Source organism: Doryrhamphus excisus, chromosome 3, assembly GCF_030265055.1.
Source record: "Doryrhamphus excisus isolate RoL2022-K1 chromosome 3, RoL_Dexc_1.0, whole genome shotgun sequence".
Taxonomy (NCBI): domain Eukaryota; kingdom Metazoa; phylum Chordata; class Actinopteri; order Syngnathiformes; family Syngnathidae; genus Doryrhamphus; species Doryrhamphus excisus.
In genome coordinates this window covers 4637966-4661136 of record NC_080468.1, presented here as the reverse complement: position 1 = coordinate 4661136, position 23171 = coordinate 4637966, and the positions used below count along the sequence as shown (strand labels likewise).

General features: G+C 41.0%; 2 protein-coding genes across 2 annotated transcripts in view; one reads left to right on the top strand and one right to left on the bottom strand.

Moving 5' to 3' along the window:
* Positions 1 to 4946, bottom strand: part of agap3 (ArfGAP with GTPase domain, ankyrin repeat and PH domain 3) — a 133775-nt gene extending 128829 nt beyond the window's left edge. Inside the window, exon 1 of the mRNA XM_058069016.1 lies at positions 4089 to 4946. Within this exon, the coding sequence (XP_057924999.1) occupies positions 4089 to 4458 (370 nt within the window). The 5' untranslated portion in view covers positions 4459 to 4946. The remainder of the gene's footprint in view (positions 1 to 4088) is intronic.
* Positions 4947 to 9960: 5014 nt separating this feature from the next.
* rb1cc1 (RB1-inducible coiled-coil 1) lies at positions 9961 to 22542 on the top strand. The gene is made up of 23 exons (XM_058068421.1): positions 9961 to 10286; positions 10796 to 10916; positions 11006 to 11132; positions 13167 to 13337; positions 13551 to 13753; positions 14018 to 14420; positions 14489 to 14659; positions 15326 to 15510; positions 15600 to 15786; positions 15947 to 16028; positions 16110 to 16174; positions 16265 to 16368; positions 16507 to 16633; positions 17241 to 18967; positions 19055 to 19235; positions 19461 to 19569; positions 19647 to 19911; positions 20027 to 20078; positions 20682 to 20729; positions 20978 to 21036; positions 21217 to 21344; positions 21430 to 21500; positions 21627 to 22542. Exons 2-23 carry the CDS (start codon positions 10846 to 10848, stop codon positions 21702 to 21704), a joined length of 4614 nt encoding a protein of 1537 aa, XP_057924404.1. The 5' UTR covers positions 9961 to 10286; positions 10796 to 10845; the 3' UTR covers positions 21705 to 22542.
* Positions 22543 to 23171: the final 629 nt, after the last annotated feature.

The following is a 23171-nucleotide window of genomic DNA, read 5'->3' as shown; positions in this document are numbered from 1 at the left end:
CAATCTGTTCCTTTAACCACTACTGGTAACATATAGTTGTATTTTTCGTTGAATAAAAATCCTCTTGGGCCAGGGAACAAGTCTAATCAACACTCAAAAACAGTTCAGGCAAATCATTGTCCGCAAAATAAATGGTACCTTTCAGTTAGGTTTAATTTGCCAAGTGCCATGTAATCATGACAAAGATGTTTTAGGATCCGTGCTCTCAGTGCCGCAGATTGCATTTTCATCCACTTATCCAGCAACTTTGATTAGTTGTGAAAACTCAAGACTTTCACGCTGAATCATCTTGGACCACTTGGTACTCCCACACAATATTTCTGCACTGCCATTTTGCTCACTTCCTGACCAGGTCATTCTTGCATATTATGGTGAATTATTATACAAGCTTGCTTCATTTGCAACAGTTTTATGTTCATACAAGGAAAAAGAGAGAGAGAGACGGTGAGGCCAACATGTCTTTAGTATTTAGAAAATGCATTTTGAATACTAATAATCGCCGCGAAGGGGAAAAATGCATCATCAAATGAAGGTCTTATTGATAAACAAAACCGCAGGGACACCTTCATAACGGCGGGAATTCATTTTGTGAAGGCTGCAATTTCTATTCATTCTTTCTTCAGCATTTTTCAACTAAATACGTGAGCCACTGGTTGGTTTCTTAGCAACAGACTGAAATGATGTGAGATTGAAGAGGGAAAAAGATCCGCAGTTCTTATGTGAGGTGAAGGCAAGTCAGACAACAATGTCTGTTCAAAAGCTCTCGAGGTCATTAAGGCAACCAAAAGCTAATGCCACACTAATGCAGGATGCACAAAACTACCTGTTAATCCTTTTGTCATGTGGTGTATGCCTACATGCATGGTGCGGAATATCAATTAAGTATTTTCCTGCGGAGAGGCAGCAGAGGTGAGGAAATAAGTAGTAAATTCACTAAAACAGTCTTTTACTGTTTAAGAGGTAAATTCATTCATTACCTGTTGGTCTTTACATAATGCAACAACCATTTATGAGGTCCTTTTGCAACATCTCCACCCTCATATTGCAACAATAGGCAACAGACGTAGCATGCAGTGCTTAAGATTTTGATTTGTATGCAAAAGTTGCTTCAAGCATAAAAATGAACCCAATGCAGCCACAAGTCTAGGGAGTTGTACTTTCAGCAAGTGAACATTACCACTAAAGTTACACTCTAAATTATGGATAATCACGTGAATGAGGGGTGCTGGTTCTGATTTCAATTCATCATTTTGATTCCTAATGATTCTCAATTCTGATTCTTCTAAGAGGTAGGGGCCTAAAATGTTTGCATGGTTAAATGAGGGTGCTAACTAAAGCTCTTGGATAAAATGATTTTAATGACGCAGTATGATTACTTATTAATTACCATGGATTTCTCACAAGGATATTAATAACCAGTATATAGTATCATACCATTGAACACAAAGATGAATACAGTATTTAGAAGTCTCTATATATAGGAGTACACCTTCACAAATAATGTTTATCATTGAAAAGCTGATGAAAAAACAATGACATCCTATTGTTTACGTGCTGGAGATTACGACTTAGACTTATTATGCAGAACACACCAAGTGTAACTTAACCGTGTTACCGAGTCTGGCGTAGCACGTCAAACACGGGACACTCTGTACACCGTGAATCTGGAGGTATTTTTTCTTTTTTTTTCTTACACTTTCATCTAAAGTAGCGAGCGCTATCGCACACTGTCCATGGTCGAGGGCAAGGCAGGGCAGGACAAGTTGAAATGGATAAACACAAACGCATCCTGCCGCTTCTTCTTGGTTGGTGTTAATGCCTCCATTTTTGTCCAATCACCGAACGTAGGCACAGGAAGTTAAAAACATGAACGATTCAGGGAGGATCGGAATAATGCATATGAATGCATATGAATGATCACAGAAGCAGCAGCAATTACAAAGATGAAGTGATTTTTGTCAGCACATCCCAATACATCCCATAAGTGTTTGCTTTATACATGCTGCCAGAAGCTTACATGATGCAAACAAAATTGCAAATCTGAGCAAGGACATTGACAATGCCTCTGTAAACAATTGCATATGTTGGTGTAGTTTAATACTCTGTTCACCAGAGGAGCCCAGAAGGAGGCTGACATCATTGCAGCACCCCAATGAATGTGTTGATCTCATAAGAAACAGCATCAACTTTGTTCCGTTTAACACAACCTTACAAAGCCAACAGTGGGGTGTGACGAGGCCCACAACCTAGGGCTTCTCCATTACACCAAAGAGGACCCCAGAAAAAAAATTTGGTTTTGAAAATAAAATATTTTATTATAAAAAATATATATATATATATAAATTTTAATATATAAAATACTGATAATAAAAATAAATAAATATTCTTCTGTAGAAATAAATTAAATACAACATAGTACAATAACAAAAGAATGGCTTTGGATGTGCGTTATATAAATCCAATCCAGTTTGCCTGCAGCGTCACTCAGTATACACACCATTTTACAGTTGAATAAGGCCAATTAATCGTGAAGAAAATTCATATTTTAGGGCAGCAACTATTAAATATTCAAGTATTTTACTGAAAATGGTTTCCATTAATCAAGTAATCAGAAAATCACATTTTCTATCTGTTTTTTTACATTTTGGTTTCCTTCATTTTCGTTGGCTTGTCGCATCTCTTGCTTCTTCCATCTTCCCATGCCCTCCGCTTCCTTCTTCATCTTCTGGTAGTATAAGCCACTCACGAGGCAGAAAAAAATCTCTATAATTTTTTTGTCATCAAAGTACTCAAATTATTCCAGGAAAAAGTTCCACCACTTGCATCTTTTTTTTAACTGTATGTATATAAGTAGCAAGCAGCTGTTCAACTCTGATGAAAATAACAGCCATATCACTCACTGACTCTGGCGCTGTGAGCACCAAGGTAGGTTGCATTGCAAGGTGCACGCAATGTGACAATTCCAATAATGCCTTGCACACTGCCACTTCCATTGCTGTATTATCATTCATTATCATGCATTTTCTTCCTTAAAGAAAGTGTTAAAAAAAACTCAGATGAACAAATAAGCATGGTAGGTATAGAACAACAGTAACTTTATTTCTTTAGTGATACAAAGCAGACAGCAGTTTATATACTGTTGCTTCATAGTGTGTGGCGGTCGGTTAGTTTTTCCAATAGCATTGTCCCTCATTGTCCCGTTTAGTCATGAAGTTGCAGTCCAAAAGTCTCTTACTGTGGGTGATATAGAGTCTTAACACTAAAGGCCGCACATTAGCCAGGAAAATGCTAGGTAAGGAGATTCTGCGTTGTCCGCTTGAACTTAGCTTGTATTCCTCCGCCTCCCCTTTGCCTTTGTTTATGTTCTCAACGCCACCTGTGAACATCTTCCCCCCAACTTCCACCCATCCCGTACTATACAGCGTAATCCCGTGACTTGTATACTGGCCCCGCCAACCCGTTTAAACCCTTTCTGTGAAATATGTAAACCATGGATGTCCGAAGTGTGGCCCGCGGGCCGTTTTGTGGAGCGCATTTTTTAACAGAGAAATGAGTAAAAATGTAGTTCTACACCACAAATGAATGCCGACAATTAAACAAACAGCTTACTAGACGTACAATTAAACATGCACCGTTTGTTTCCACATAGGAGGTCTTACTTTACTGTCACCATCATCCTTCACTGTGCGAATACAAGTAGTAACATAACCCAGATAAGCCATCCATGAGAGTCCATAACAAGCCCAATGACACCATCATTACTTTTCTACTGTTCATTGTGATTTGCTGGCTATCAGTTTGTGTGTGGGTGTGGGTGTGGGTGCCCACCATTAGTTTCATGTGACATGCAGAGAGCTTCACTGACAAGCAATCAAATGAAGGAAACAATCTTTGCAAGGAGGCCACATTGTTATCTTTTTGGAGTGCAAAGCATATGTCTTTCCTTGTGGCAAAGGGGGTGCATGGAGACAACAAAGTGTGATTGTTGACTTGTGCGTCGGGCCCACAGCAACACCCCCACCTAAACTAAACCCTCAATGAATGAAGCACTGAAAGCAGAACATGGTTCCCTTGTTTTGCACACTCACCTTCAATGGAGATCACATGCTCTCGGATCTGGTTCTGCAGAGCCAGGTCGTCAATGCGCTCGATCAGGTCGTAGATGGCGTAAATGTTGGGATGGACCGACTCGAACCGGTGGATCTCTGCCCGGATGGCAGCCGAGTTGGACAGAACAAACTGCGAGCCGGCTGGGCCGGACTGTGTCGCTTGCCCGGAGACAGTCCCCGAGCCGAATTGGCCGGCGCCGGAGCTTGCGGACGATCCGGATCCGAACTGGGACGGAATGGACTGGGGAACCGGCACAGGTACCGGAGCCGGGACCGTTCCCGCGGTGGGCATGGCTGGCTGGGACTGCGGCGAGATACCGGACACTGGGACGCTGGATTGGAAATTCATCTTTTCAGCTTGTCTTTTTGTGTAGGAGGGGGATCGACCTATTAAGACTTTCTTGTATGTTAGCAACAAAACAAAAATGTGCACACTACAATTTGCCTTGTCGACGAACAAAAGACGTCCGCGCGGGTTGTGGTGTTGTGGACAACGCTTGATGGAGAAGCATCAATAGTTGCTCGCCGATTGCAACAAAACGCCACGATTCTTGCTCATATTCAAACTTGGTGCATACTCCGTTCTTTGGCCAGGTGGGCCCCCTTTTTTCTTCTCGTTCCCCGACAGCCGACCACTCGGACGCGACACTCCTCGGTGGGCTGCACCGCTTTTTTTTGGGGCCGAAGCCGCTTCCCTAGCAGGAGACAATGGGCTCGGCTTGAGCACGGCGCCCGGTCTGCTACCTTCAATGGTCGCCTTCAATTTGGAAGTAGCGTTGAGTCTTCCTCTGGCCAAGTGGTCCCTGCCCAGTACCCTCCTCCGCATGCCCAAACGTCACCATCACGTCATTGTAATTGAGATGGGGGAGGGTGTGATTTCATTCTGGTGGTGGGAGGGACAAGAAGTGGGGGGGTGTAGTGCACAATACCATGCGGTTATGTAACTGCAGCAAAAGGCACATTTTGCCACACTAGAACTTGTAATTCACTTATTACTGTAAAATTCGAATAGTACATGTTTGCAGACAAAAGCACTTCTTCTTGGTTGCACTTCTGAAGAACTGCTCCCCCTAGAGGCTGGGAGTGAAATAGGCAGGACATGCTTATTGAGCCAAAGCAGATATTTTGCATTGAAAAATCTCACCACCAAACACTCAGTGAGTGTGTTGGATCATGGTACCTGCCAGTTTCTGTTTGTCAGCATGGTGCCTGTAATATAGCATTGCAGAAACATCTACTATACGCCATGACTTTAAGAAAAGCTTGCAGTACTTGCAGTAGGGGTGGGAGTGTGCATGAGGTGCTTGTCACTGCCATCCTTCCAATGAGAGGATTTTTTGACAGCTTTGACAGCAGCAGCACCAGCTGGAGAGTGGCAAGACAAATGTAAATATTATTTATAAGATACATATACAAATAAATGTAAGACAACAAATGTTCTCGGTACATGTTGAAGTTATGTGGCCTCTTTGGTGTGGATACTTTTTGAAAACTTTTTCAACCTGAGTTAATTATTCTCTTCTTTATTTTCTTTTTATCCTCTTAATCTTATCTCCAAAGGAGTCGTGTAATTATCCAAACTGAAGGAATGCTATTATTTGTTTATGTATTTATTTTTGATATTTTTTTTCTCCTAACTGTGTTTCCTGTGTGGTAACCACTCACCCACCGTGCAGCACTTAATATTTCTTTAAATTATTAAATGATTGGTAGAATTATTGTTAGCGTGATAATGGCAACACATGAAACTCAGAACACTAATGTTTGATACATTACAGTGTATCATAGCAATCCCCAATTGCCGTGCAAAAGGCTGTGAGCAGCATATGAATATGCGATTTGATATATAAAATATAATACATATTCTAACTATAATATACTGCAGATTGTGATTTTGTATTAACTTTAGTTGTTCTTTTACATAATGACTGCTGTCACTGATTGAAAAAGTGCATTTATATTCACTTAATGTACATTTTCATGTAAATTGATGTTGTACGTTTGATTTTACGTTTGTCTCTTTTTGATCTGGATCTTCAGAGGAATAGTTGTCCCACTGTGACAACTAAGTAGCTGATTAGTAAACCACATGTCATGTCTACAACACTGATACATCTGTGGTAAGATACATAGGGTCATAATTGTTGATATCCTTACGCCAAAGAAAAAAACAACAATCCCAGAATCTTTACATGCATGCTCCTTGCATGCAGATTTCACATCTCCAAGAAAGATGTTGCGTTAAGGAATCTCTACTGAGCTGGTAATGATTTGGGTCACAATGGGCCTTCTACTGAATGAACAGTCACGTAAACAGTCACGTAAACAGAGGCCCCTGCTGGCATGAATCTGTATTACATCAGCAGCTGAGTCAAAGATCTGCCAACTGAAGCAACTGAAATCGAATTCCTCAAAAGCTTTGCAGAAATAGATCAGACACTGAAACATTGTAGCAACACCTTCCGAAATATACAATAACAGACAAATATATACATTTTGTGCATTGTGATCGTCTTATATCATGATTGTATTCTCTGTGTTTTTATTTAATCTTTCATTTAGTGCATCATATTTAGAGGTAAAAGAGAGATAGCAAAATAATACATAAGGAATACTGTCTCAAACACACCCATTTTTCTACAACAATGAGCCACTTGTGTAACAGTGCAACATTTGGTTTGGATATTTTCAGCCCGCTGCCGCCACCTGCTGAAACGAATAGGGAATGTCTTCTTACAAACAGTGCCAACAAAGGCAACAAAGTTAATATTATTTACATCAGTAGGGTGGCTTGTAGAGTTTGGGACCGCAAGTAGATCAAATTTGGTTTTCTATTTGTACCAGGTCTTATATATGCCCTACATGCATGTTGGCATGACTGTCATGGGCCATTCTTTTTTCTTTTGAGCTAAACCAAAGTCGTCTACAGGGATATATATATTTTTCTAAATAGATGGAGAGACAGCTCAATCTACTGAGATGTATATGTGTAAGACAACCTGTATCTGTTGCAATGTGATGGAAACACTACACTAAAAAGGAATGCTTACAGAGTATAATGTGTTCAGGTACATAAAAAGTAGCAAACAAAGACAGGAAGTCGGGAAAATACTCCAACAACCAAGAGCTAGAGCAAGGAGACTATGTCTGAATCCCAATTCTACCCCTGAGCCCTTCCCCTTCGTCTTACCCCGTCCCCTACCACTTAAAATCAAGGGCCAAGGGGAAGAAGTCACTAAGAAATGTCATTACATCATTACAGTTGATGCTCAGATCGATTGGCCACCAATCAGTATCAGCCGATATCAAGTTAAAAAGGATGGTATCGATATTGGCCAATACTTGCTTTAAAGGTGACCTACAGTATGTTTCCACTTTTCTGACCTCTAAATGTAGTTAGGATGTTGTATTTTTGTGTTAAAATATGTCAAAGTTTCAGATAATGAGGTTTACGCATTTGCAAGTGAGCCCTGAAAGAACTTTGGGATGGCTCAAAATGCTTGGTTTCAAAAGGCGTGGTAAAACTGCCCCGTTGTGATGTCACAGAGGGACAGACTTCCTTATACCATATAAACTCTCTGCCCTCCCAAGCTCTGCTTCTCCTGCCGTCCCCCAAGCGCTGCTCCGCTGTTTACTCACTAGCAACCCCTCAAAAGGGAAAGACACATTTTCCACCAGGTGCCAGTGGTTGGAGTTACTGATTCCCTAACAGCAAAAAAATGCATTTTAATCTGTCAACGCCATTTCAGACTGGACTGTTTTGTGAACATAGGCCAGTATGCAGCAGGACTAGCCGGCAAACTTGCGGTAGCCCTACGCCTTTCCAACATTACATGGAAGAATCAGAGGGGCAGTAAGTCAAAGGTTATCAGTGTTCTAATTGTGTTTATTTTGTGTAAGTCTTGGAGCAAAAGCGCTTGTCTGTGTAGCATTATAGAGTGTGCATAATGTGTCATTAATGCCATATATTGAACATATGTATATACATTTTTAAATAAATTGTATTGCTAGTATGTGCCCTGTGATTGGCTGGCAACCAGTCCAGGGTGTACCCCGCCTCTTGCCCCAAGACAGCTGGGATAGGCTCCAGCACCCCCGTGACCCTTGTGAGTATAAGCGGTAGAAAATGAATGCTACTTTTTTAATATTGATTTATTAGGAACATACAGTTTGTTACATTTAAATGAACCCAGTTTCAGTGTAAAATATACTCCATATCAGATTAGAACTTCAACTGTCACGCCCTGTGTAGGCTCCGGCGTAACAGTTTGCTTTGGTTTCTGTTTTGGACACTTATTTTGTATTTGACTTCCTGTTTTCCGGTGTCTGCCTTGGTTGTCTTTATCTCCCACACCTGTCCCTAATTTGTCCGGTCTATTTAGTTCAGGTGTGTGCTTCTCCTGGCGTGGGATCATTATCAGATGTCCGTCTGCGTCCTGAGTTGCTGTAGCCTGCTGCTGCAATTATTGTTATTAAAATCAACCTTTTACCTGCATATTGGTCCTGTTCTCTGCATCCTGGGGTCGAACCGCAGAGCATCCAAGACCGATCGTGACATAAAGATCTGATTTTTATTTTATTATTATAGATTTTTAAGTTTTATTCTCTGATGAGAAACAAAAACGCAATCTTGACAGCTTTCAACATTACTGGCATGACAAAGGGAACCAATTTGAGATTTCTTTTGGAGAGGGCGGCATCATGATCTAGGTGCTTTTCCTTTGAGGGAACAATGGAGCTTCAGGTTGCGCATGGGCATCAAATGGCAGCTGGCTATGTGGAGAAGGCCCTTGTCTCTGTGGAATGAGTGGGTATTTCAGCAAGATAACGCTGCAGTTCACAATGCCTGGACTTCTTCCAGAGGAATAACCTCACTCATTTATTACGTACCCCTGGTCTAAATCCAACTGAGAACATTTACAAAAATGGACACTGGATGCCCTCTGTGAAGACTAGTCAAAATTCTGACCTGAATCCCATTATTTTCAAAATATATTGATACCTTGATTTATATATTTTAGGAGCAAGCGAGTGTATTTGTTGATTGGCAGCTAATTTATTTCCAAAAAAGGAGAGTAACATTCCTAATAGAATGTATACTACATTTATAAAAAATATTTAATATTGGTTGTATGTATGTTATTAATATGTATGTTATGTATTGCACATTATCCCGGGAAGTTAGTTTGTTTAAATTAAGTGTGCACTTTAATAAATTTATTTTTTTTAAAGGCGATATAATGCTCCATGTTTGAGGGCATATTTTAGGTTGGCAGTTTGAATATAAATAAAACATAAAATACAGAATGAATCACGAAATACTAATATTGAAACAACTATGTTTTTCCAGTTGTATGGTGCGCCATCATTCCTAAAATATTTTTTTTCTGCAGCAGAGTGCCTCCATTCATGCTCACTGCAGGCCACTTTGACCACACCCCTTCTCATGTTGCAGCAAAACACTTGACGACGTTTTTTTTCCCACAATGCACCTAGAAATTCTCAATGACGTATGCATGCTCTGATGAGGCTTTCCATACATTTTTCGAGATCAAACTTTTAGAACGTTATTTTTTTTACCCTGCTCGTAAACATTTTTGCATTGTGTCACTCTGTATTCTTGTTATTTAAATGATTAAATCAAAAGAGTGGAAACATTTGGGAACATTGAACGGGGTATATATGTGTACTGTAATCATTTTTATTAACGCTATTATTAAATGTTGCTTTTAATTTAATGGATATTATAGATATGCATGTAAATTGACAATATAAAACACTGGTACTAATATAAGATATCTTGTGACAGTATTGTGGAAGATTGCCTTCAAAGAACTGATCGTTTACGTATCACCCACAGAAGATGACAACAACAAAACAGACCGAACGGGTGTTAGCGTAGTTAGCTCCTCGCTTTAAACAACAACCCTTTGCTACACCACCCCGGCGTGGATGTTAGGAAATTAAACCTATCTAAAATCAGCAATGTCGTTAATATTTAATGTATTGACTGTCATTAATCCAAGGCTAGCCAAGTCTAGCTAGTGTTGCTAAGTTAGCTCTATGTATGCCAAACCAATACAGTTTAGCTAGCTAGCTTTGTTGCTAGCTTGATAGCTAGCCCACTCGCCTTAGGTAAGGTGGAACGCAAGAACGGGGAGATGTGGGTAAAGTGAGGTAAGATTGTCGATAATGTGCTATTATTTTGACACGTGGAATCACATACAAACAATTACATATGTAGACTGTTGATGTCAGACACTCTGAATACATTTCAAAATAATCGACGGTAGTATTCTGGCGCTAGCATGACAGCTGTGTAGGCTAATAGCTACTTAGCGCAGTTAGCGGTGTATCATTACAGACTGCAGTTTTCCGTTGACCGTTTGTATCAATTACTCAACTTTAATGACACTGGCTACTTTTTATTACACATTTAGATGGAGATTTACTGGTTGCTTGCAAGCCAACTGCACTCCCTTTGTTAGCATTTGCTGTGTTGAATTTTGTCGTTGGCAGTTAACTAAGTAAATAGGTTTTCCACAGTGGGGCCAGCACACTTTACACGGGATTTTTTTTCCAGTATTACAAACAAATGTAGTTTCATGTACGGATCATAGGTCGTAACTCAAAAATGCTGTGTTTAAGATGTTGTCTTTCATGTTTTGTGTGCTTGATCTTTGCAGGTTGGACATGAAAGACTAAATGAGCAACACAGTCAGAGAACAGTGGCAACATGAAGTTGTATGTGTTCCAGGTTAACAATGGCAGCACGCTGACATTCGACACTGACCTTGCTGTCCAAACGTAAGAGAGCCCACGTTGCAGCCACCCTGAGAAACTCTTTTGTCCTCTGGCCTTTTAGACATAACATGTATCTATGCTTTTTGTTTCAGTGTACTGGAGCTTAAACATGCCATACAAGCAAAATATAAAATTGCCATTCAACATCAAGTCCTTGTTGTCAATGGAGGGGAATGTATGGCTGCAGAGAGGCGAGTCTGCAGCTACAGTGCTGGCACTGTAAGTACTCATATTTTCATGTCAGCTATCTGAAAAATTGTATGTTGTATGTTAAGTTACTGCCCAGATCGAATTTAGGAAAACATTATTCCCCTTACGAAAACTTTTTATTGCTGACCAAAATCTAGCCTTCATGCAAAAATGTAAACATTTAATTTATTTAATAAGACTGTATTTGTCCACGCCTATCACGAACAGAATGTGTGTGTCCAAGGCTACGTTCTCACTGGAGGGTATGATGTACAAAGTGTCTTGGGAAGTAAACATTGCTGTATTGTGAGCGCTGGTGATGTGCGATACCAATGATTTAATTTCTCAGCCGATGTAGGCTGGTATCTGTGATACCGATCTGATTCTATGTACAGATGCCCATAATGTGCTTTAAATTTAATGATGTATTTTAAACCCGTAAGTATATTGAGGTAGTGGGGTAATTTACAGTACAAACAAGCTAAAAAAACAAAACAAAACAAAACAAAGGACACAATCGTATAGCTGATGTATCAAAAGTATCACTATTTTGATTTCAGAATCGACTTTAGCGCATGAAGGAGCTGGTATCAAAAGTATCGATATTTCAGTATCAATCAACTCATTACTAGCATGCTCTCCTTAACGCGTTTGTGGCAATTTCAAGGATTTTGGGCAACGGGAGCCAATATTATCTCAACCAAATAATCCTGTGTAGGCGATTAAGAAGAAAGACGTTCAAAATTTTGGCTATGGTAGTTTGGAGACAACTTGCTGCCACATCTGTTCCAAGCTGCGTGTGGGTGGCAAGAGTGGTGAGACATGACGAGAGCTGCCTTGCCAACACCTTAATTTTCGGATGAGAAGAAGAACTTTGCCTACATCGGTGACAAACTATATCCAAGTTTTACACGATAAACTACACCTTTTCATGATTGCCTACATCAGCGATTTCATATTTTTTTACATGGTTCTCACACTTAACTGTTTCAGATGATCAAACTCATTCAAAAATATTAGTCAGCGACAACACAACTGAACAGGAAATGCAGTTTTTATCAATAAGGGAGAAAAAAATCCAAACCTACACGGCCCTGTGTGGAAAAAGTGATTGCTACCCCGTTAGAAGATTGCTACCCCGTTAGAAGACATAATTGGTTTGTCATACCTCGATTTCTCAATTTACACACCCAGGCCTGATTACTGCCTCACATGTTCTCAATCAATAAATCACTTCAATAGGACCTGTCTGACAAAGTGAAGTGGAGCAAAAGATCTTAAAAAGCAAACCAAGATCTAAGGAAATTCAAGAACAAATGAGGAAGAAAATAATTGACATCTATCAGTCTGGGAATTACAATACACAATACAAAAAGGGGTAAAACATGCAAACTCCGCACAGAGATGGAATCGTACCCCTAGCTGTGTGGCCTGCGCGCTGACCACTCGTTCGCTGTGCAGCCCTGAATTACAACAATTCTGCAAAATGATTGGACCTAAATTCCTCCAAGGCGCTGTAAGAGATTCATTGCAAGTTATGTAGGTTGCCCAACCAGTTATTAGGTTTAGTGGACAATCACTTTTTCTTAGAGGACCATATAGGTTTAGATTTTTTTTCTCCCTTAATAGAAAGTTGCATTTAAAAACTGCATTTTGTCTTAAGCTATTTTGTCCCTGACTAATATTTTAATTTGTTTACTGATCTGAAACATTTTAACACAAAACAGGAAATCAGGAAGGTAGCAAATACTTTTTCATATCACAAAGAGGTTTTTTCTTCATAACCTGAAAAAACAGAATTTCAAAAGCGACACTTTCAGTACCTCTTCACTCAAAAGAGGAGCATACAAGGGAGCGAGATGACGTTTGGTGCTTAAACAGGCATGATGGACACCTATTATTAAAAAGTCACTTTAGCACAATAGGGGGCCTGAGTCACACCAACCAGCACATTTGAACATTATCTCTGAGACTCTCAATCATATTTTACTTTTTATACTAAAATACTACTTCTATGTATATTTTACTGTGATACATTTTCTGAGGTTTAATTCGTCACTCTAGGAAACAAACCCCATATTCCTCTTCAACAAAGAGATGATCTTGTCTGACCGGGATCCCACAATCCCCAAAACCACCTTTTCCATCGAGAGTGAGATTCAGGTGAAGGTGGAAGAGTCGCTCCTGATGCCAGCCGTCTTTCACACTGTTGCCTCAAGAACACAACTTGCTCTGGTATTTATGCTTGTCCAACACATTTTAAATAATTATGTGATTGGTCTGTTAAACTTAATTTTCCAGTACATTTACATCATAAATGACAAATGTAAGATGCCTCATGGGAGCTTTGAATCTACTGTTTCACCTAGAAAATGAGCTGCATCGTTCAACAATTGACCAAATAATGACAATATCACCCTGATGTTGTGTTCAATTTCATCTGCACAGGAAATGTTTGAAGTTGCCAACAAACTTAGCTCGTTCTGTGAACGTTTGGTTCATGATGAACACCTGCAGCACCAAGGCTGGGCCGCCATCATGGCGAACCTGGATGACTGCACTCTATCCTATCAGAAGCTGCTCATGAAATTTGACACTGCTTACGCCACATATCAGCACGACCTGGAAGAAATTAAGTTCAAACTGACAAAGTAAGTGTCTTCATAGTTGAATGCAGTGTTTCCCATTTATTATTTTTTGTAATTGCCCATGCTTGTTATAAGGTGAATACATGCATGTCTGATGTTGCACGAACTTAAGCAAACATCCGTGAAGTCAATACCTTTATGTTCGGTAGTTAAAGATAAGATATTTGAGATAATGTCCCACCACCACAGGCATATTGCAGTTCTGGGGGAAACCCTGGAATTCATGATAAAAACATATTTGTATTTATTGCCTTTACTTATTGTTAGGCTGGGGACAGCAGTCTCTGTAATGGCCAGGATACCCCTGCTGGAATGCTTGACAAGACAAAGTCACAGAGAAAACATAAAGAAGTCAGCCTCCACTTCAGATAAAGATTCCGATGAGACGGAAGAAGAAAAATCCACAGACTCTGTGCTATGCGCCACGGATGCTCAGAGGGCCCGCAAGGTACAAGGTTCTACCTTGTCGGAGAAGCGGGATGGGGCTGGTGACGAGGACAGAAATCCGATGATGGACAGCGGTGGGCTGCGAGCTGCTCTGCTAGATGAAGATAACCAGTTTGGGAATACCGCCCAATTCAATGTCACACTTTTAGACTGGATCAACGTGCAAGATCGACCCAATGACGTGGAGTCCGTTGTTAGAAAATGCTTTGATTCCATCAATAGGGTGAGTCTCTTTTTACTTAACTAAATTTGTGGTTTTTGAAAATTTATGCAATTTACCCCCACACACAGCTTGACCCGCGGATCATTCAACCTTTCCTGGGAGACTGTCGCGACACAATTGCCAAACTTGATAATCAAAACATGAAAGCTATCAAAGGGCTGGAGGACAGGTTGTACGCACTTGACCAGATGATCGCCAGCTGCAAGAAGTTGGTCAATGAACAAAAGGAACTTGCTCAGGTATGCAGAGTCTATGACTACAAATTATCTTAACACTGAGCCTTTTTATTCCCCTGTATTTTTACCCCCACATAACATCAACTACAAATACAGTGGAACCTCTAACACTATCCATGAGGTTGCACTGTTTCATTTCTAGCTTCAATTCCACTTACCCTGCCACCCAAATAAGCAGAGGAAAATCGATGGACGGGTTAACTTAAAGGGGACCTATTATGCTTTTTCCACTTTTCTGACCTACAGTGTAAATGTAGTTAGAATGTTGTATTTGGAAGTGAGCCCTGAAAGATGTATGGGATGGCTCAAAAGGCGTGGTAAAACTGCCCCTTCATGATGTCACAGAGGGGCGGACTTCCTTATACCATATAAACTCTCTGCCCCCCCCCCAAGCTCTGCTTCCCCTGTCGTCCCCCAAGCGGTATGCAATATGCATATATTGAAATATAGTTCATAGTTAAAATATGGTTCATAAATAAAAATATTTTTGCAGGAAGCACAGATGAAAGGAAATGGAGCTGGAATAGGTGCAGATTCTGCAAAATCAAAAAAGTTTTCTGTGCGGGTTATTGTGTGTAGCTGCTCTATAGGAGACCGTAAAGGGTCGAAAAATGAGCAGGTCCCCTTTAATTCAATTGTTTCCACTGATCTTTTTTGTATCTCTGATAGGGATTTTTAGCCAATCAGAAGCGTGCTGAAAACCTGAAGGATACATCTGTTCTGCCCGACTTGTGTCTGAGTCACACCAACCAGCTGATGATCATGCTGAACAACCACAGGAAGCTGTTGGACATCAAAAAGAAGTGCACCACTGCCAAACAGGAACTTGCAAACAACCTCCAAGTCCGACTCAAGTAAGCCGAAGCCACCCTCATGTTTTACATGCTCTAATAGACTTCTTCACTGTATTTTTTTATGAACTGTTGCCTGATCTTTTTGTTAGATGGTGCTGTTATGTGATGCTCCATGCAGACCAGGATGGTGAAAAGCTTCAGGCTTTGTTTCGACTCCTTACGGAACTCACGGAAAGGGTGCGGGTGGTGGAAGCCCTCAGCACTGTGCCCCAGATGTATTGCTTGGCGGTGGTGGAAGTCGTGAGGAGGAAGATGTTTATGCGGCACTACAGAGAGGCCAGTACACATCAGAATCTCTGGGCCGATATCTAGACTAAAAACTGTTATTATTGTGGTTGTAATGTGCAGCTGCTTTGTATCATACTTACGAATGCATTTGTTACCTTTATTCAGAAATGCCCTGTTGCTATATAAATTGTTCATTGTCTTTTTCCAGTGGGCCTATGCGCTTGTGAAAGATGGCAAACAGCTGTATGAGGCGGAGAAGTTCAAAAGGGAGACCTTTGGGAAACTCTTCAGTAAGTCCAAACAATGCTTGATGTCTTAATTGAGAACATGCCACAGATCAGTTTGGCTTGAACATCATCTACCTTCTTCAGGAAAGTCCTTCCTCAGAAATCGGTTGTTCCGAGGGCTTGATGCGTGGCCTCCTACTTCCTTTTGTGTAAGTCTTAAGTCTCTTGTCCTAGAAAATTTTAAAGGGATTAAAAAAATGTTATATTTACTGATTACTGACTTACTGATTTCTTCATAGACACGAAAACCTAGGCGATTTGATGATGAACTCCCAGACATCTCCCTTGACGACTTGCAGTACTTGAAATCATGTTGTCCTGTTGAGGTGCAGCCTTTCCTCATGTAAGTCACCATCTACCAGTTGCCAATAAAAGACGTTAGCAAATATAATATCTCAGTTTAATGTTTGGTTTTCTGTAAATGTAATACGCTTTACAGTTGACCAACTTTATTGGTGAAAATATGTGTAAATTTTGATAGGGTCCCGACAATGTGTGACTTTGAGCCCTTGAATCAGCATGTGGAGAAGCTACACCGGCTGGTCCAAGCTGCACAGAGTTTGGATGAAATGTCTCAAACTATAACTGACCTGCTAAGTGAACAAAGGGTAAGTGCAATTCAGACAAACTATTGAGTAACTTGTTTTAACTTTTTTTTTTAAACATTGCAAAACTGTTGCTGTGAGCCCTGCCAACATTTAAATTGCACTTTATTTACAAAGCACATGTCCATTTGTGCTCATTTGTCATTAAATACATGTCATATTTGAATAGAACACTTTTATTTTGTAGTGCCGCATTGCCACTATCAGTTAGATGTAGCAGAAACCCTGATAATCCATATGGACAGAAATAACATTTTGTGTAAATGTTGGTAAATTTCTACCGTGTACTCTTCCCATGCACATTGCACACTACTTACTGCAAGGCCAGGTCGGCCACACCCCCTACATACAGCAGCATAGGACATACTGAACTTCATTGTATTTTTTTTTGTAATCAATCAAACTGCTCGATTATTCAACCTCCATTGATAAATTAAGGTACTATAAGTTAAAATGTGGATATTTTTCATATATTGTGAAATTGTCCTCCGAACCTTAATATTGAAACTCCAGAAAGTCATTTATCAAAGCATTTTCATCTTTTTCTGATGTTGTTTTTGAAAATTCACCTGTAATCTTTTACCATTTGTCTTTATGTTCTTCTTTCAAGGCATCATGTAGTCCAAGTCCGCACAGGTCAACCATATTGACGCCTCAGTCTGCAGAAAGTCCGCCTGGACCCTCCACAGCCACGCACTCCAAAGCGCCTACCTCTCTCACCCTTCAAGGACCCAGCTGTCAGCCTCTCCACGTTCCTGCCCCAGCCCCATTAGAGGACCTTTCTCCAGACAGCATCGATGCACAAACATTTGACTTTGAAACCATCGGTCATCCCAACATGGATCCCATTCTGCAGCCAGGCTCACTCGACCTGGATTCCCTGGCAGAGAGCCCCGAGTCTGATTTCATGTCCGCCGTCAATGAGTTTGTAATCGAAGAGAACCTGACCTCTCCAAACCCCATCAGTGACCCCACAAGCCCTGAAATGATGGTGGAGTCTTTGTATTCCTCCGTCATTAATGCCATCGACAACAAGCGCATGCAGGACACCACAACATTCGAGAGGGAAAACTCCAGGATCTCGGTTCTGCATCAAATTATTGACAACTATCGATCAGCTGCGGAAGAGTCCCATTCCAATTTGAGGTGTGTGAAGGATGACCTGTGTCGCCTCCGAAGTCAGGTCTTGAAAGAACAGAATGACTTTGGCTTTGGTCTGAGGAGTATGAGCACAGAGGTTCGTAACATTGTGGACGATGTCTGCCACACACTTAAACTGGAGCTGAAAGAGCAGCATCAGAGCGAGATTGTCGCCATTCAGCAAACGTTTGAGAAGCAGATCCTCTCCCTAACAGAGGAAAACGTAGACCACCAGAATATAGTGCGAGATGTGCAGCGAGCAATGCTGGACTTGGAGGGGCTGATGGAGCGCAAAGAGAAAGAACTTACTCAGCTGGAGAGCGACAAGGCGCAGTGGCTCCACACAGAGGGAAGCCTGAAAGAGAAGATCAAGAAGACGGAACAGCTAATGCATGATCAAACTGCAGAGCTAGAGACCCTCTTGGATTCCAGAGACTCTCTGAAAACGCAGCTTGAGAATCTGCATTTTGAGATTGAACGCAGCCAGCAGAAGATCAGGCAGGAATTGGAGGCTGTGGAGCAGGTGCACTTGAAGGAGCTTGAGGATAGAATGATACAGGAACATACGGCACAACTCAACACCCTTGCTAAGGATCGTCAGGAGGCTCTGGAACACCTTGCTGCTGAAAATAGGGCTAAGATTGATGACACAACTGAACACTATAACTTGGCTCTGAAAGAGAAAGACATCCATATAAAAGACCTGGAGACTCGTATCACTGAGCTTGCAGAACTCCGGTGCAAACTGGAGATGGAGATTGCACTCAAAGAGACGGAAGCAGAAGAGGTGAGGGGCCTATTGGAGGACACCAAGATGCAGCAGGCCGAGGCTGTGAGGTCCCAGGTAGCCGACAAGCTGCAAGTCCTCAACGAAGAGCTCATAAAGGTCAAACAGGAGCTTCAGGTGAAAAACGAGGAGTATGAGATGGACCGAGCCAAGCTGAAGAGCCTCTTGAAGATTGAGAAGGACAACTGCATTTCAGAGCTTGTGGACAGACATGAAGAAGAGATCGCCCTGTTGCAAAAAGATCTCTCCTCCTTGCAGCAGCAAGCCCAGGATGCTGACAGGAGCCATGCAGAGCAGCTGCAGAACCTCAAGCAAGAGCTGCAGCTACAAAAGGATGAGACGGAAAATAGGCTGTTGGATAGGATTAGACAACTTGAAGATGAGCTTCATGACAGGCCAGCCTCATTGAGGTAAATTTATACAAAAACAACAACACAGCCATCTGTACGTACATATCAAGAGGGCAAGATGTGATTCTATTGTCATCTGCTTTTCAGTGACGGAGGGTTGCCACTGTGTGCTGAGAGTCATACAGCTGGACCTCTTTCTCTGGACTCGGCACTACAAGAACGACTGCAGCAGGTGAGGGCCTCCCTGCAGACCCAACTGGAGCTCCTGGAGAGGAGGAAGAATGAGGAGATTCAGAACCTCAAGACCTCTCTGATTGCAGAACAGCAGGTACTTTTGACCATGTCGACCCTTCACCCAGCCATCCCTCTATCATTTGTATTGGTTCTTTGTTAAGGTCTCTTCAAGTTTTGCTTTCACCGACTATGCATATGGGAAACCTGAATACTTTCAGGCTCTTTTGTGATTAAGGGTTATATAAATATCCTAAATACCCATTTCCTGCCAAAATATTTGCATTTTCTTTGCATCTAAAGTGTTCTTGTACTTCTGTAGACTAATTTCAACACAGTTCTGACTCGTGAGAGGCTGAAGAAGGAACAGGTCATCAGTGAACTTACAGAGAAGCTGCAGAACGTCACCCAACAGCAGGAAAAAGACAAAGGTTATAAACTTGCATGTTTTTTAGACTGTTAATGCATTGTATGTTCATTCTTCATTGTATGTTTTTGGCTTTTGTAGCTCTGATAGAAACTCTATCTGAGGACAGAGCAAGTGTCATGCAGGAGAAGAAGCAGCTGGAGGAAGAGCTCAACCGCTTGCGCAGCACCTCTCTGGTCTCCTCGGCCATCTTCACAAGCAACCCATCAGCCCAGGAGATGGGCGAGGTGGCGGGTGCGTGTGCCTCTGAGCTCCTGGCTGACAGTGAACGACTGGCCTCTGTGGCGACCTTGAGGGATGAAGAGCACGTCGACTCTGCAGTGGAAGCTAGTATGGTGACAGTCCAGTAAGTACCTTTTTTTTTTTTTTTTTAAACATTGGTCTGAACACCAACCCATGAAGTATTACAGTGATATGTTACTGCATCCTTAAATTGCTCTCATTCGTTTGTGTTTGTGTAGTGATAATGTCCTGATGTCAGAGGAAAAACAGAGAATACTTCTACTTGAGAGGGTATTTTTGCACACGCACACGCACACATGTAGCATCAGCCAATCTTCCACTATGTGGTTCAATTCAGTTCAACACATCACAGTACGGTTTGTAGCACGTTTCCACTATGATAGCAGTGTAAACAGTGTGATGTAGCAGCACTAAACAAAAGACAGTACTGGAAGCCAACATGGAAGTGACAGTTCTGTATCAGCCAATCAAAAGACAGCATTGTGTCTAACTCCACCCATAGTACTGCGTTTGATACCCCAAGAAATGTTATAAATTGTAAAAATTGTAGTAGAATGGCACTGCTTGGGGGGGAAATCATGTCTAAGCAGAGGTTTTCAGAGTGTGAAGAAGGCCAGCAAAGCACCAGAAAACTTGACGAGAGGTGTAGCAGCTTGAGACAAAAAAAATTAATCAAACTTCACTTCTGTCAAAGGCAAAATGGATTGATTTTTAGTTCCTAAGATGAGACTCTGCAAAATATGCCCCTGAAAACGGGGGCACAGGGGAATCCCTTTAACCCTGTTTTCTCTGAGGGGGCTCCCATTCTGCCACACTCTGAAAAACCCTGGTCTAAAGAAGGTGCACTAACCAGTGATCAATGATTTGTTTCAGACCTTACATATGAAGGAGGAAGAGAACAAGCGCCTCAGTCAAAGACTGGTCAGTCCATCGTTTCTGCTATGCTAGAGCTGCTCCACTAAGTGGCAGTAGCATCAAAGAATAAAAAACCTACTTTAAAATTTTAGCTTTTTGGATTCATGTATGTTGACAGTGATACATTTATTGCTCCATAGTGAATGTATATGTACATGAATCTCAAAATAACAGTTGTTAATTTATCAGGGAAATAATGTCTATGTTTTTCCTAACATTTGACATTGCTCTCATTGTTGTTTTTTTTGTTTTAGATGTCTCAAAGCATGTCGTCTGTATCTTCACGGCACTCAGACAAAATCGCTATCCGAGAGTAAGTGAATGAATCACTTCACACTTCACATGTCAACACTTAAAAAAAAAAAAAAGAAAAGATGAACCCAAAATTCAGCACATCAGTAAATGCAGTGTAATTATACTCTGAATGGCATGATTATCCTTTGGTGCTAACAAGCCTGCGGGTCTTAACGCCCTTTTTGTTTTCATCCGTCAGTTTCCAGGTAGGCGATCTGGTTCTAATCATCCTGGATGAAAGACATGACAACTACGTCCTCTTCACCGTCGGCCCAACACTTTACTTCTTGCACTCGGAGTCGCTCACTGCCCTGGACCTCAAACCAGGTTAGACTGAGGCCATCACCATTCTATTAGTTAGAAGTATTTCTTTGGATTTTTTATGTTTCAAAGAGTATGTTTTGGTTTTTAGCATCAGGGACATCAAGGCGACCGTGGGTTCTTGGAAAGGTGATGGAGAAGGAGTATTGCCAGGCTAAAAAGGTATTTAATCGAATTACAACAGCTAATATTTAAGATAATAAATACGGATAAGTGACTATTATTATTTTATATGTATTAAGTTTGAGCTTTCTGCCTCACAAAGCTCTTCCTGTGTTCTCTTACCAGGCCCAGAACAGGTTCAAGGTTCCTTTAGGAACCAAATTCTACAGAGTCAAAGCTGTTCCATGGAACAGAAAAGTATAATATCTGAATCATAACTGTAGAAATTGTTTTTTTTCTCTCTCAAAAAAACATGTTTCACTTGTATAATGGAAGAACTTAAAAAAGACAACTATAGGTCAGGATCATGCAATTTTCATTTAAAACACTCACCTGCTACCACTCTTTTTTTGCTTTCTTTTAAACCCAGAATTTGGTTTTGTGGACCAAATGCTATTCGATAAATTAGGGCCTTGCCCTATCCAATGTGGCATTAAGCCATGTGACTTGCGTGTAAAAACTGAACAAATTTGGATGTTAAACAGTTTGCATTATCAGCATTTGTCCTTTTGTGGAAAATACTGTGTCATTATCAAAATAATTCAATGAAAAAATATATACAGTACATTTATTATAAATATTTATAGAGGTATGTTCATGGCATGCATATTGATATGTTTTCTTTGATTTTACTTATCCAGATAAGTGTCGTAGTTGGAAAATGTAGTTAATGCTGTTTGCTCCTCATGAAGCAGTGAAGGCCCTCTTGTGAATAACTGACATGTACATTACGGCTGACTGGGGGACAACAGTCACCTTTGCAATCCTCAAAATGCACTTTGAAAACAAAACGAAACATAAAAAAAAAAAAGCTTTTATGTTGATTTGAAAAGGGAAGTGATGGTGCTGTCATGATTATCACGTCAATGTTTCAGCACAAACTTCTCCGAGAATATCAACATGTAGAAAGGAACTCTTTGTGACCGTGTTTCATGATACGACTACATTGTACATTACCCATTAAAATCTCACATGTAATAACAATTAAAAAATGACTGTATTGTAAAAGATAGAGTTTTGAAACAATAAAGGATGGATCCCAGTATATAGTCTGCTAAATTATTACAAGACTTGTGTTTTTAATTTGGGATACATTCACACAACCACCCTTAAAAATAACTGGTAACTTTCAGGGCATCTCTAATAATTAATTGCTCTAATCAGGCTTTTATAATGGTCAGGGGAATTCGGCACACTATAGTGTATTCATTTAATTTAGCTTTTGAGGAAACGCTGGAGTTGGCACGCGCCTGCAGGCAACAGACTTCAAAAAGGCTTCAAATGGGGGCCCGAGAACGCCGCGGCCCTCATGGAGAAGGAAGCCCACCAACATCACTTTCCCAGTTCACAGCGGGGTGCATCGCAGCTCGCCGCCGAGCGCTCTCTTACCATGTGGGTCTTAGGGGTGTTTTAACAATGTTTAGCTTTATTTTCTCCGCTTAGCATACGCCTCTTGTCACATTTGGATGGCTCCTTCATAAATTGATGGTGTGATTCCTACAATTTCGGGACAGGCCTGAATGACAAAATATGCAACACGACATTCGATACCGAGGTGGCTGGCAAGCACCGAGCATGTGCACTGGACAGGCTCTTAGTGTAAATGTTTACAACCCCCTGCTGAGCTCAGTGTTGCTGGGAGTCGCTCTCGTCAGGCTGAATGGGATGTCA